A 16,090-nucleotide genomic window follows, 5' to 3' on the forward strand; every position below is an offset into this window, starting at 1 on the left:
TGCTTTGAATACTGCTGATCTTTGCTGCCCCCTCCCCCACCCCCGGAACTGACACACTAGACAACTACTTAGTCTGCTCAGTGGTTAAGCTGGCCCTTCATATAGTTCCAAATCCCGGCCCCAACCCTACACCTCCAACTACATTTGTTAAAACACTGCCAAAACACCACTGTGCTCGTATTTTACCTACATACAGAGCAGTCAGTTCTGAAAATTATTCTCTCTGAGAGGACACTTGAATATTCTAAAGACAAAGGAAGAACTATGGACCTTATTCAAGAAAGACTACCCCCCCTCAATTGCTAAAGAATGGGAGAATATACTGTTTGAATAAGAACCTATATTCAGTCTGAAATGAAAAGAAAGGTAGTACATTTCTTTTTTCTATAGTCTGCATCCAACATTCTTTGTTTTTCCCAGGTATGCTTCACAGAAGTGCTAAAATCAATAGTGCTTTGTCAATTAAACATGAGTTGGTTTAATGGAAAATACGTTATCCGTAGTGTTAAAAACAGATATATTCACTGAGGATGTTTTCTGAAGGTAGAAAACTGGAAAATTCTGAATAGGAACCATGAAAAATAACAAACATTTTTCACTAGAGGGCAACGTAAGGCTGCTAAAAAAATTCTAGCCATTATATTGCACCATTTCACACTGCTGTTTTTAGATATTTTATCAAATTAGGATATAACATGGAAAAAACTGTTAGGTTATTTTGTCCTCAAAGTGAAATTGGCATGATATTGAATTTAATGATTTTTTTTTAATTTCTAGCATGGGATGCAATTGTATCAGAATTATATGGAATTACACCACCAATGTATTTCTGGTGCTCAGAATATATCATCTATGGTATGTTGTATTTCCTTAGATATTAGTTAATAATCTACTGTATTTAAGTATATATTTTAGATTAAGGAAATATATATTCCATTAGGCATTTCTATCATATTTTCATGAGTAAAAGTGACAAAATTAAGTAGGCAACATGACTGTATGGAGTTATAGCCATGTCCTGTGCAACTCACCCACTGGTGTCTCTCCACCTTGCTTTCTTCACCCATGCTATTGAAAGAAGAAAGTGGGTTGGGAGCAAACTTTGCATCTCTCCATATTTGCACCCTGTATGACCACATCATTCACACAGCCTTTGGTATAGCACTGGCAGAAAGATCTAACTAGATCTTGCAATATGATGGTGAAAAAAACATTTTCATATGTATATTAAGGGTAACGTTTTACATGTGTGGATAAATGACTGAGAGCTGACAAACAGAGAGGTAGATGCATTTGTGAATCCCCCTCCCCTAAAAAAAACACCCTAATGCCACCAATCATAACCCAAATCCCCAGTGACAACTTGCAACCTCCAAGAGCATTACCCAACCCACCGCCAACCTCCACTGAACCCTCCCTTGCAGAAGCATTAGAAAGTGTATCACCTCCCTGACCCCCCACCAAAGAGGCAGTTGATCCTCTCTGGTATGTAGTGAGGATGTTGGTGGTATAGTGTCTGGGCAGAAGCAGCCCCCCTTCATTCTCAGCCCCATTATACTGAAGCAAAGATAGTTTTAACCTCTGGACAGAAATACTGTGGACTAGAGTCTTAGACAAAGGATACACTAAAGCAAAGGCAGATATAACCTAGACTGGAATAAAAGGTGTTGGAGTCTTGGAATCAGAAATACAGTTTGAAATAACATATTTAGGAATCCTTGGAGCAGGTGAAGGCTGTTCTCATGCAACAAGTTTCATTTGATGCCTTGGTTACACGACCAGAGCAGACATTGATGCTCATTGTTAAATCACGGTCTTTTTCAAGACCTCTACTTAACGTTTTTTTGCTATAAGATACCTACTTTGCAGAGATTCCATCAACAGACTTCTGAGGCAGGCCATAGGCCGAAACAAGGTGCTGTGTCGAGTCTTTTAACCAATACATTTTCTTAAAAGTATTCAGGCTGTCCGTCTTATCTCTGGAGTCCATGGTCATTTTCCACTTCTTCTACTGCTGCACTCCCAGTTCTAGGCATCAGACTTCTACCTGCTGAAATGTGGTATAATTCCCAGTGCCCAAGTTGAGGGCAGAGACCCCTTGTTTCATAAAACTGCAAATTTTCTCGGAATGACCCTGACCTGCCTATGCCCCTTCCATGGCCATCCCAAAGAGGAGAGGCACTAAGGATCCATAAGCAGGTCACAAAAAAACAAACAAAACCAGAACAGGTACCAAAATAAAGAACATACCATAAATATTTATTAAAGGAGAGCCCGGTGTGGCCATCTATTGCCCAATGGCTGTGTCGGAGACAATGCTAATAGGGATTCAAAATTAACTCTCCCCTCTTAGCCAGATAAATTCTACACAGATTTTTATTTATTTTATTACATTTGTACCCCAAGCTTTCCCACTCATGGCAGGCTCAATGCGGCTTATATGGGGCAATAGAGGGTTAAGTGACTTGCCTGTGCCTGAAGTGGGAATCGAACTCAGTTCCTCAAGACCAAAGTCCACCACCCTAACCACTAGGCCACTCCTGTTTTTACTAGTGAGCGATGCCACTACTCTGAAGGACTAGTGCTTTGCTGTGTGGAATTTATCTGGATAGTAGACGAGTTCATTTTGAATCCCTATTAGTGTTGCCCCTGATGCAGCCTTTGGGTGAAACGTGGCCACACCAGGCTCTCCTTTTAATAAATATTTGCCCTGTATTCTTTATTTTGGGATCTGTTCTGTTTTTTGGTTTGGTTCCTCCCATGGCTATGCCCCCTTTTGGGTTGCTTACTATGGGATTTGGGCAGTCAGGGTTATGGAATAGCATACAGGAATATATTTATTTATTTATTTATTGGGATTTATTAGCCATCTTTATGAAGAGATTCACCCAAGGCAGTGTACAGCAGGTACAGTTTAACATAAAACTTACAATTTTGTTAACAGCATAACAATAGTAAAATAACCAAGAATAAACATAAATACAATAAATGAGGTAAACTTTTAACAATACTGGGATTCCAATACCAGAGATATAATACAATGTTAGCATAATACTAATGATACACCTAATAAGCATGCATTAGAACATTCAACAAACATAGATATAATGCTAAAGATTTTCTACAATATGGCTTACCATATAGCTGAAAGATCAAGAGCACACATATGATGGAAACAAGATGCGTGGTACATGGGCAGTTGGGATAATTTGATGGTTAGCTAATAGCAAGGCAAGTTAATTCTCAATGATTTGGATTTGCATGCATATACACTCATTGCATGCATATACACCCATTCTGCACATGGACTAGCTTGCTACTCATACTGTAACTTAGATCAGTTCCTTATCTCTTGCTTAACTATAGTTAGCTTTGTAAACAGTGGGGGAAAATGCAATGATGTCACCAGGGGGTCTGTCATACATCCCGGATGGTCAGATTAGTGAAGGTTGAATAAATATACACCCACACACATAGCAGAATAGGCATAACTACATATGTCAAGCTGTGTCCAAATGTCTCCTTTGAAAATATCAGTAAAACCTTGCGTGATGCTGATCTTTTTCTAATTTATAGCTTTATAAAATGGGTTCTACTGCTACATATTTAGGGAAAATCATTTGTATTTCCTATGGCCCTTTATCTATTTTATAAAAATGGTCCATTTATAATAGGCCAGAAACTGTGAACATCCCAGCTTCGAAGAGCCATTCCCAACCTAGGATAATGCAGTGTGGTTTCACTTCATAGCTTAACAAAAAGAAATAAAACAAACAAACAAAAAAGTAATAAAACCAAGATCATAACTTTTTAATTCTATTAACTTAATACATGTTTTGACTAGCTTTCCAAGGCCAGAAACTTATTCTTCAGGTCAGCCTAGAGGTCCTGTGCAAAACTGTCCTATTGATATTATAGATTAATCATGTACTTGATATTATTCTTCTTATTCCCGTTTAATTATATAGTTCATAATTTAAATTAATTGGTGTGTTTTTATTATATTTTGTTTATAATGGCTCATTATGTGTTTTACTATGACATCTGTCTTTGAAGAGAAGCCTATCCGAAAATTCATTAGTGGCAATGGACTTCTCGGGACATAAAAGCAGAGTCATTGACAATCCTACAGAAGCACTTTCTGTTGCTGTTGAAGAAGGCTTATCATGGCGGGTAAAAATCATTTCTTTATTGGTTTATATCTTCTGATATAATTAGTCCTTTTTAATTTAGTTTGTCATGAACAATGAAACTATACTATTTTTCCGTAACAGAGGAAGAGCTGCACACGTCTCAATGCGCATGGGAGCCCTGCTACATCTCAAAGTTTGATGGCAAACATGGGTATATCTAATTAAATGCTGTAAAATGGAATTAAGTAACACATACAATACTGACACATATAAATTCAAAGCTCATGATAAAATTTCATTAGAGCCTTTGCTAGTCTATAACAAAATCTATCATAATGAGTACAATGGTTTTCTATAACATAACTTGAAACAGCATGCATTAACTCATAGAATGTGTATTTCACTCCTGAATTACATAGAGTGAAGCAGGACACTGGTAGTAATAAGTAATATCACTTCTTTATGAATGAATGACATGCAGTTTGAATTTTTTAAGAATTTGATAAATCCACATTACCAAAACAGAAGTCTTTAAATATATCAATGTGATTTCTCTAGCTATACATATATCACAACCTTGGTTTCATCATAAAATTTCAAGAAATGAAGCACAGAAATTAATTTTACAGCAAGGACTTATAGATGGGTGAGTTGCAGTTTTTCAAAAGTTTTCTCCAACTGATAACGTTAACTAGTGTATGTGAATAAGGGCATAATAGCTTGGGAGACATGAATTGTCTGCGACTAGCTGGAATTCTGGCATATATCTTCCTGATCACGGTTGCTAGAGTTGGGAAACCATGCAAGAGATGACTGGAAAATATTATTCAGCTTCTATTAGCTTTTATTCATGCTGATTTATTGTATTTCATGGTTACAAGGCTGATTTATTAAAGAGCATGAATGTATGTTAATGAGTAATAAATGCATTATGTCATTCGGGGGTCCTTTTACTAAGGTGCACTGAAAAACGGCCTGTGCTGTTGTAGATGCATGTATTGGACATGTGCAGGTACATTTTTCAGTGCGGCTGCAAAAAAAGACCTTTTGGGGGGGGGGGGGGGGTCACAAATACTGGATGTTCGCAAAAAATGAAATTACCACCCGGGCCACACAGTAGCCGGGCAGTAGTTCCAAATTGGCATGTGTTGGGTGCACGTAGACACTTAGCGGCTTAGTAAAAGGGCCTCTTAAGGGGAAAGTTATCAATGTGTGCTATTGTAAAGTCAGGTTATTCTACCACAGGGTCCCATTTTATGCAATAAAACTCAGTACTAAAATAACCAGAATTGTGGTAAAATAACCCAATTTAACAGTAGCCCATATTGAAAATGTCCCCCTTAATTTAATTATCTCAAAAAAGAACTCACATAAATCAACTCAGAATTACTACAGAGTCCATTTAATGAAGTGCTGTACGTTTTGCACTTACCACACAAACCAATAATAATGTGTGGCAAATGCAAAGTCTGTGTTGTAAATGCAGGGGTTGTGCTCTGAATCTGTCCTGCATTTAGCACACAGACACCCATTTACGCATACCAAAGGCTGGTATAAATACTCATGCCCAACTGATGGCAGGCGCACAAATCCAAGCATTCAATAACATTACGCCTAATTTCTGGGAACGCCCCTGACCCACCCATGCCCCTCCCATGGCCATGCCCCTTTGGAGTTGCACACTATGAAATTTAGGCACACGTGTTATAGAATATGGCATAGGGCTAATTCCCACATAACTCTTAATCACTGCCAATTAAGTGCTTAACACCAGTTGATTGTTAATGCCTAATTAGCTAATTAGCTTATGAATGGCTCTGTGATGTACTCCAAAATTTACACACTCAACTTTGGGCAATCTATATGGAATCCAGTGGTTTGCAACATAGTGGGTGCAAAGGTGACCAAGCTGTACCTCCATTTCATATGTCAGATCAGTACAGAGCATCCCATGCCAACCAAAATGATCTGTTACTAGCATGGATTTCTTTTTCTAATTGCTCAATTTTACATGTATTTTAAAATATATTTTACAATTTACAATCTATATGAAGAAAATTCTATAGGACAAATAAGAAGCATAAACTCACAATTTAGTAGCATCAAGTCCAAATCATGGAAGAGCAATTTCCAACTGAAGCCCAAGAAGAAATTAAAAAAAAAACAAACTAATGATTAAAGCTTGATGCACCCCTGGCATTAGCTTGATCTTCAAGATTGTATCAGCCGTCTCCTGGTTTACCGTCTGCGGATAAACATTCATTGGATATTCCTTCCGTTAAGTATGTTAGGCTTGAAGTTAACCGTTCAGCAATAGTTCAGATTGTGGGTGCGTCTCTTTGGAATTCTTTGCCTGTGAACATACGTATTATAACTGTGATCCCTCAGTTTAGGAAACAGGGAAAATCATTTCTTTTGGCCCAGGCTTTTTCAGTTTAGCTTGAGTATTAGGCTTGCAGCCACAAGTTTCTAGTCATGGTAAGAGGAGTTCATTTGGTGATACTGTAACCTGTACATGCATAACTTTTACCTGATTCAGTGGAGAGGTTCCTGGGGATGGGATTAGGGAGGAATTTGCATTTATGTTTATACGTTTAAATATATTCATGTGTGCACATAAAATAACCCAGAAAATTCAAGCGTGCTAAAGTGTAGGAAAGTGCATAAATTCCCTGAGGTAATTTGAAATGGAACTATGTATACAGTTCCTTTTTAAACATTTGCCTGCAGGGAAAAATATGTATGTACTGTGTGTCTGTATGCTTAGTTATAAAACTACCTGCAAATGCCAAATATAATAAAAGCAATGCTTTTTAATTCTATTTGCTTTAAATTTCTGAATACCTGTGTTAATGTATGGTCCAGGGATAGGGATGTATATGCATTAGAACTGCCTTTCTTAACAGACAAAACTGTCAAATCAGTTTGTTTTTGAGTTAAACCACAACATAGGTTTATTGAAAAGCAGTTGACTTACCCATAAAATATTTCAGGTTGTCATTCAAGTGACTTCTTTGTGCTTTTTCCCCATAGTAGCTAAATCTCTTGAGTTAGAATGTATGCAGTATCTTTCTGTATGTGAAAACTACTATCTAGTTATCTTGTGTAAATAGCTCTTCTCATGCTAAACCCAATCTGCTCTAAGTCTTTAAAGCCTAACATTGAAATAAAGTAGCTAAGTAACTGAAGACCCTCAAAGGCCTTAACTCAACTTCTACATTCAAAAGTTTTAATGGAAAGGGATCTTGTTATCATGCATGCCATTTTGTCTCTGTTCATCTTCATTCACCTTTTATCATCCATATAATTGTTATAGTAGTTAATTCTTAGATGTAAAATTTTCATTCTTCCCTGGTTTATTCCCACTTGGGAATAACAGAAATATTTGCACTTAATGTGTCAAGCATTAGATTCTCGTTAATGCTGGCAAAGATGTCTCCACAGCTCTGTTATCTCCTTTGGGAAGGCCAGGTATCTGATATAACTTTTCTTACGGGTTAAAAATGGTTCATTTACATTTTTGTTCTTAACTGTTTCTAAAGTATTTTCTTTCACACACATCGGTGCTAGCCTCCTCTGCATGAAACCATGTCCCCAGAGAATACATTAAGTCCTGACAGCACAAGAAAAACAACCAAAAGAAAATTCTGCATTTCATTTTACTTGAACTTGAACCAAAATTCACATTTCTACATTCTTCTCAAACTTGTCTCATAATATTTCAACAAGTATACCCTATTCACCAAATATGAACTGCCAAAAAATACTGTATCCTGGTGGTGATGTTGGCTCTCTTTAAGATAAAACTTGCTGATTTTAGACTGATCTTGGAATCTTTGGGATCAATATTCAGCTGGCAGCACTCAGAGGTCCTTTTACTAAGCCGCGGTAAAAAGCGGCCTGTGGTAGTGTGGGTGCTCGCTGGGTCATTCTTTTTTACTGTGGCTGATAAAAAGGGCTTTTTAAAATGGGCTTGGAAATGGGTGTGCGCTGAAATTAAAACTAGCTTGCGCCTACTTACTTACGGCCTGAGACCTTACTGCCACCTATTGACCTAGCAGTAAGAGCTCATGCACTACCCACACAGTAACCATGCAGTGCGTGACAACTGCTGATTACTGCCGGGAATGCTCCCCATGGTATAAAATAGAAAATTCTTTTCTGTCGTGGGATTTGGCGTGCGCAAAACTCAGAATTCCTGCTGGGCGCACGCGCTAGCCCGGTGGTAGTGATGATGTGGCATGCTACCTGTGTGTTAGCCCTCCCACACCTTAATAAAAGGGTCCCTCAGTGTTTTGCTGACTGCTGCCAGTGTTATACCCGGAAATTCAATGCTGGGCCATGTCCAGGCTTCAGTGTTGAATTTCCAGGTTTGGGGAGCTGTCTAAAGGATAGCTGGTTAAGTTCGATATTCAGCAGTTAACCAGCTATGCGGCATCACATAAAGAGTGCCTTTTATTAAGTTGCAATAGCGTTTTTAGCTTGTGGTAGAAATCAGTTGGCAGTAAAGGCCGAGACACCCATTATATTCCTATGGGCATCTCTGTGTTTACGCCAGCTGATTTCTACCGTGAGCTAAAAACGCTACCGCGGCTTAGTGAAAGACCCTTAAGATAGGACTAAGTTTTATGCAATTACCTTGGATGGTTAAGTGCTGAATATCGGCACTTAACTGGCCAAGTGCTGACTCTGCCCCTGGAATGCCCCCAGAATAGCCAGTTTTGAGAGAGGGGCTGACGGGACATTTTCAGTGACACTAGCCAGTTAAGTGCTGCTGAAAATGACCTGTTAGTCCCGAAGAAGCTATTTAACTGGCCGTTTAAATCGCTTTGAATATCAGTGTGTATGTATCTGCTGATTGATTATTTTTCTTTCCTACTGGTAATTGTAGTTCTTTTCTCATGTCTTAAGTTTCGGTTTTATTGTAAACTGCTGCAACCTTTTTCGAAGTGGCAGTATATTAAATATTCAATAAGCATAAACATAAACAAACTCACTTGTTCTCAAGACTCAGAGCAGAAGCACACAATGTTCCACTCACTTCAGATATTAAATATGGGTATTGGTATAATATTAATATCCTTAGGCTATCAGCTGCTTGCAATCAAATTAGTCATTCTTATAATGTGAGTTAAAATATAAACAATGGCTTTCACTTCTTGAGCTCCGAAGTCATATTTCTTGGCCTGCCAGTCTTTCATTAGGATAGAAAAGAAATGTGTTTCTCAAATTAATGAGCCTGTGCCCTAAATGACCAGATGACCTCCGGAGGGAATTGGGGATGACCTCCCACTACTTCCCCAGTGGTCACTAACCCCCTCCCACCCTAAAAAAATGTTTTAAAATATTTTTTCCAGCCTCTATGCCAGCCTCAAATATCATACCCAGCTCCATGACAGCAGTATGCAGGTCCCTGGAGCAGTTATAGTGGGTACTGCAGTGCACTTCAGGCAGGTGGACTCAGGCCCATCCCCCCTACCTGTTAAACTTTTGGAGTTGTGGGGAGTGGGTTTTTATTTGGGGGGGGGGTTGGGGGGCTCAGCATGCAAAGTAATGGAGCTATGCATCTTGGAGCTTTTTCTGAAGTCCACTGCAGTGCCCCCTAGGTTGCCCGGTTGGTGTCCTGGCATGTCAGGGGGACCAGTGCACTATGAATGCTGGCTCCTCCCACGACCAAAGGGCTTGGATTTAGTCATTTCTGAGATGGGCGTCCTCGGGTTCCATTATCACCGAAAATCGGGAACGACCATCTCTAAGGTCGACCTAAATGTTGAGATTTGGGTGTCCCCGACCGTATTATCGAAACAAAAGATGGCCGCCCATCTTGTTTTGATAATACGGGTTTTCCCGCCCCTTTGCGGGGAAGTCCTGTGAGGACGCCCTCAGGAAAACTTGGGCACCCCGTTCGATTATGCTCCTCTTTGTTGACTAGCCCTGGATTTCTGCCAACCTCAGCCTGTGCATTATGGTACCTGCAGCACTGATTTCAAAATGGATTTATTCATGGAATATAACTATTAGGCTGCTTTGTGATGTAAGTGTCAAACCAGGACTAGTCAAAAGGTCAGTCTCCTGGAATGGGTAACTTTGCAGCTCTCCAATTATATGTTTGCCTTGGGCCCACTAGATTGTTAATCCAGCCGTGACGGCAACAAGGAAGCAATCAGATACTACTGAGGATATCTATCTATCTCTCTATGTAGAGTTGCATCCTAATGGCAGGGTCGCCGAGAGACATAGCCAGGCCCGGGACAGAACCGGACCGCTGCAAGCTGCCTCTCTTCATGCCCCCCTCCCCCCACTCACACTGCCTCTCCTGCCCCCTTAACTTCAAAGGGGAGGCCCGGTGCTGGCAAGTCGCTTCCTGCTTGCCTGTTCCCTTCAGAGGGTGAGAGATAGCTGGGGGTGGGGGGAAGGGGAAGTCCTAGGCGGTAATTATGCCCCTTCGGTGGAAATTTGCCTGAGGTGAATCATCCTGGGGGGGAATTGTCTGGTGAGACTTGGTGGGTGGGAAGTGTCCAGTGGGAACTGTCCAGGTGGCTACTTGCCAGATACCATTATTAGGATATTACAAATACTGTTCCATTTAATATATTGTATTAATTTGATTTTTTTTTAATACCTAATTCCCTGGAGTGTATTCAATGTGCGTATTACAATTAGTAACAGGATCTCATTTTCATTTTCTGTTTTGTTCCCTTCTTGTCTTCTTCCCTTTCTCCCCAACATCTATTCTAACATTGATCCTTCTGTTTCATTTTTTTTCTCATCTGCTTTTCATGTACCTATAGATAATTTCATTCTTCCTTCTTCCCTCTAGTTTCTCCCTTTTTACTTTTCAGCTACTTACCAACCTTCCATTTCCTACTCTTTCCTCCCTAGTCCTCCTGTTCTTCACTTTTGTTTCATTCCTTTGCCGGCCTCCAAGTTCCCCATTTCCACCCTCTACTCCTACCTTCCCCTGTCTCTACCACCAAATCATAGCTCCCTGCCTTTCACAGCCTTATGTGATATACATCTTCCCCTCTCCATTCTTGATATGGATTTTACTTACTATCCTCATGTAGGTGTCCTTCTCCTAGCTCCCATCCTCTGTGTACATTTACATCTCCTTTCCTTGTCTTGCTATCCTTCCTCATATAGGTCCCCGTCTTTCTCCTAAGTCACCTAAGTCTCTCTATCTGTCCTCTGTCACCGAGTCCTATAGATTTCCTGTCCATTACCTTGCCTTGTTTGCTACATTGGTCTGTCTTCCCTGAATTTCTGATACATTCTATTTCTACCCTCTTCCCGTGTAGCTGGCACAATAGTACATCAGCGTCCTTTGCTGTGTTGGCTCTGCCTTATGTATGAGCCAGAAGATCTCAGACATACAATGGGAGTAGGCCCATGCAGCTGAGGAAGCTGATATGCTATAAAGTAATGCTCCTTCTACTGGCTGCATGGGAGGGGTGTGAGGTGAGATGAAGTGACTGAGCAGTACAGAGCTGTTCCAGGGTCAGGTAGCAGCTTTTCAATACTCTGCCTGCTGACAACTGTTTTGCTTCTTGTAATGGGTCTTTATATCTTGAAATATGGTGCCTGTGGCCAAGCTTTAGTCACCCTCACCTAATTCTGACTTTGGACAGAATGCCAAGGGTTGGAAAAAAAAAACTGGATGGCATTACCATTTCTGGGCTCAGTTGTCTGATTGTCTCCTGCCCTACAGTAACACAAAGTAAGTATAATTCAATACCTTAGCATCATATGTGGCCGTTTACTGCCACACCTTGTTGTTTACTATTAAGCCTACTTGCTTGTGGGGAGGCAGAGTTTCCTTTTCACATATGTGAAGCCCACTGTATCACAGTAGACAGGGCCCTTCTGGAACCTAACACTTTCTCTCCTCTGCAAAGATGCCCCCAATTTTGGTAGCTTGTGACTGCAGCTTTACCACCTACCTGTCAACTGAGTGCAAAAAATGTCCATTAATAAGTAATGAGCTGCTAATGCAATATTGACTGCATGTTGTAATTGGTGGAGGGCATGGGCAATGGATAGCATGATCACAGGTCAGATAATGTGTATACAATTAAAACTGCTACCTGCACTAGTAGCAGCCATTTATTTGACCCAGTCCTTGTCTGCAGATCGGGGGTATATTATTCAAGGAAATATTATATATGTGACACCATATGGTTCTGGTACCTTGTACCCCTTTGTGTTTCCTATCTGCAGGACAAGCACCATTCTGCTTTCATCATGGAGTCAGCAGGAGGGTACAGGGAATGCCACATCTTTAATCTACCAATAGCCACCATGAAGGGAATTCCAGTGGTAGAAGATGTGCTCCTAGTACAGGCAACAGTCACAGGGAGACAGTAGGAGAATAAAAAACCAAGTAACAGAAGAAATGGAGGAGGCTAGTGCCTTTGAGGGAGAAGAAATATCAAGGTGCAGCTATGAATATCGATCTTTATCTATTGTGGAAAATCCTTTAGAGAAGGCCCAAAGCTCTCCAATGTTTCTGAAGTCTTGCCTGAATTCCCAGATGGTGACCTTAATGAATGTCTCTGCAGAATGTCACATGTCCATGAATAAGAGGATGATGCAGCTGTTGGCGAGCCTGAAGGGTGACCTCTGAAATTTTGTATATACAATGAAACATTTATTGTAGATAATAGATAAATGTATGGTATTGGTTTCCTCCCCCCTCCCCCATAGCCCTTCTCCTCCTGCTATCTCTCTTGTTTTTTTCATTTCTTCAGATTTCTATTCCAACCATCGATGCATTTAAGGCGGATTATACTTAACAACATATGAACTAACCCTAAAAAAACACCAATACTTAACAAGCATTGCGAATATATTTAGTACATTAAAATACTCAATACTGCACACCATATACCACTTATAGCTTGTCATGAAATGAAGTTGAAAAGACAAATGCCTTTGTTTCTGAAATCTCATTGCATTAGTCTCCAATCATGGCTCAGCAAGTAGTGTGTTCCAAAACACTAACCCAGCCATGGATATAATCCACCAATCACTGTTCCCTATAAGCTGAACAGAGGTTCTCCACCTATAGTCCTGCCAGTAGGGTGGGGTGCTGTTTCACTATCACATTTTCAATAGTGAGGGACAGGCTATCTCTGCATGAATCCAGAGAACCTGCCTGTCCCTAGTGATTGAAAACACAATAGTGAAGCATTACCTACCACTGGTAGTAGTGAAGTTGGAGGACTCCCCGCTCAGCTTAGGGGGAACAGTGCCACCAATGATTTTCCACCCTGTATGCAACCTTACAAGAGGGTATCTGTAGGCATCTCTAGTTAGTTGAGTGCAAGACTTGACCTGGTTAACACATACCAATAAATCAAAAGAAGGGAGTGGGGTACTATAAATTCAGCATATACAAAATGGTAAACACATCACACTCTTAGAATAATTTAGAAATAGCTAAAGATTATCACAAGGAGGAAAAAGCAGCGAGCCAGGACTTACTCTATTCAGTCCATCAATGGTTTCAATATAATAATAGGCTAAAAAAAAAACTACTGTGATTAAAGAATAACGTCTAAGGTAATGTTCAATCAATTTCTTTAAGCATTTTCTCAAAAACTGAAAATCACTTTGCTTCAAACTTCACATGCTTCTGCCCAAAGATTCCAACAGCTCTCATCTGACACACTGTAACCATCCGACAATGGCCAGCATTTTGAATCTCTGCTTCAGGCTTTTGCAGGATTCTTTAAACATAGAAAGAAAAGAAAACTATTGTTGAAAAACATAAAATTGGTAGTAAAACCACTATTAGGCTATTTCATTTACTCATTGATTAAACTCTGCACATCTTGCTGCTGTCTGCGGGCTAGCTTACACAAAATGGTGGTGAAATATTTAAGCTAAATGCCAATCTGTCCAAGCAACAATCAGAAAATGGCATCTCATACGTCAATGCAGGAATAAGCCAATAGGGTTAGAAAAAGTGATGCCCCTCGATCTTTCCATTTAAACCCATAGGTTCTAGCCCAGCACTGGCTTTGCTTCCCAACTACTGATGTTGCCATCTTATCACCGCTAAGTTGTTTGGTTCCAATCCTTCTATATTTCCATGCCTTCAAGGCTTGTGTGGATGGGTTTAAAATGAGCTTGCAGGAACATGGACAAACTTTGTCCCTGTGTCATCTCTAGCAGGAAGCTCTGACTATAAAATTCCAGGTAAGTTATTTCTTCCCTTGTAGGCCAGTGTTGTCTTAGACCAAATCCTTCTACATCACAGCCCTCAAGTGGAATAGCTCCAGGGGCTTATAGCAGTTCAAAGACTTGGGGTTCCATGCAAATCATGATTTATGTAAAAATATGCATTGTAAATAAAGTCACATTTACATATTAAAAATGTATCAGAATCAAATTATTTCTTTCTGCCTCTGCACATTCATGTCTTTGCTGCTTCTGGCTTTCTATTGTTTTTATTTTATTTTTATTAGAATTTTAACGACTGTATTACACAATTAAATTAGAAAATCTAACCAATGGCACATAATTAAAGAAGAAATATTAAAACAGTAATAAAGTGCATTCTTAATTCAAGCTCCTGTTATTGGGAAGCAGGGGCGTAGCCAGACCTTGAGGTAGGAGAGGGCCAGAGCCCAGTGTGGGGGCACATTTTGGTCTGCCGGCCTGCCACTGCCCCCCTCCACTGCCGCCCCCACCTCCTCCACCCTGCTGCTCCCCACCCACTGCAGCCACTTTACATATCTTGGCTGGCGGGGATCCCCAATCTACACCAGCTGAAGCACCGCCGCTGCACATACCTTGTCTTGTGGGGGTCCCCAACCCCAGCCAGCTGAAGCCTTCATCCAGCGCTGGTCTCCGGTGCCATCACATTGCCCACTTGCTCTCTCTTCCCCGTGCCAGACCATGAGGGGAAGAGAGAGCAGAGCAGGCAATGTGGCGGTGCTGGAGACCAGCACTAGACAAAGACTTCAGCTGGTGGGGGTTGAGGACCAGCCAAACCAGAGGCCCAGATCAAATTTTTTGGAGGGGGCCCAGGCCCTCGTAGCCCCATGTAGCTACGCCACTGTTGGGAAGGTGGACAAATGCAATGAAAATAAACTAAAGAAATCAAAGAGAAACAAAATTCCTTTTATACAGATTCATTACTTAGTCTGGTTTTAACAATTCTAAAAAGAAAAATGTTCCCCAAACTTACATTGGTCAGACAGAACATTATCAACAGTTTTTGATTGAATAAATGTCTCCAACTGAATTGGACATGGGGAGCCTGCAGTAAAAATGGCAAAAAACACCAGTATGACAAGGATAAATTTTATGTGCTAATAAATTTTATCCTGGTTATCAAACTTGTGTTTACTACAGGTCTTCCTGGAGCTGTCACTCCAGGTGGTATTTCTTTTGACTGTTTCTTTCACTGCCTCATTGACATCTCTTCCAATTGAATTGGATCCAGAAAAACATAACGAACATAGTTAAAATAAATTAAACACTTACAGGGAAACTTAAGAAAGAAAGTAGGCCCCTAATGCAAACACTTTAGATTTCAGCTGAAGAAACATTTTCCTCTGTTCTTGTGTGGCCTTAGCTACAGTATATCTGGGAAAATTTATATCATAAATCTGCAAATCAAAATAGCACCCTTTTTCTTAAATTAGTCTTTAAGACAACAGATTTAACAAGATTGTCAAAAATGTCACCAGGAGGGCAGTGCGGGCCCCTATTACATAGTAGTCTCCAGAAATTCAGTCAAATTAAGATTCTGATGCCTGTAGAACATCCATAGACCCTTTCTGTTCATTTTGCTGAAACTTCATAGTGGAAGATAATACAAATTAGCAATAACAATTGAATCTGAACTGGGCAACAACAAGACCTTCCTAAGGAATTTCCTAAAGAAAACCTCTGCAGACAAAAATGTGCAAGTTAGAAAGTTTAATAATGACAATTTTTTGGATCTA

General features: G+C 40.2%; 1 protein-coding gene across 2 annotated transcripts in view; it reads left to right on the forward strand.

Moving 5' to 3' along the window:
* The window catches only part of GRB14 (growth factor receptor bound protein 14), a 158,401-nt gene that overhangs the window by 119,581 nt on the left and 22,730 nt on the right, over positions 1-16,090 (forward strand). The window contains exons 8-12 of one of the 2 annotated variants that reach the window (XM_030210564.1): positions 778-855; positions 4,057-4,173; positions 4,275-4,344; positions 4,692-4,779; positions 12,351-12,729. In XM_030210564.1, the coding sequence (XP_030066424.1) occupies positions 778-855; positions 4,057-4,173; positions 4,275-4,344; positions 4,692-4,779; positions 12,351-12,426 (429 nt within the window). In that variant the 3' untranslated portion in view covers positions 12,427-12,729. Of the gene's footprint in view, positions 1-777; positions 856-4,056; positions 4,174-4,274; positions 4,345-4,691; positions 4,780-12,350; positions 12,730-16,090 lie in introns of those variants that run through there. The other variant, XM_030210563.1, reaches the window with a different exon arrangement.

Source organism: Microcaecilia unicolor, chromosome 7 (genome assembly GCF_901765095.1).
Source record: "Microcaecilia unicolor chromosome 7, aMicUni1.1, whole genome shotgun sequence".
Classification (NCBI taxonomy): Eukaryota; Metazoa; Chordata; class Amphibia; order Gymnophiona; family Siphonopidae; genus Microcaecilia; species Microcaecilia unicolor.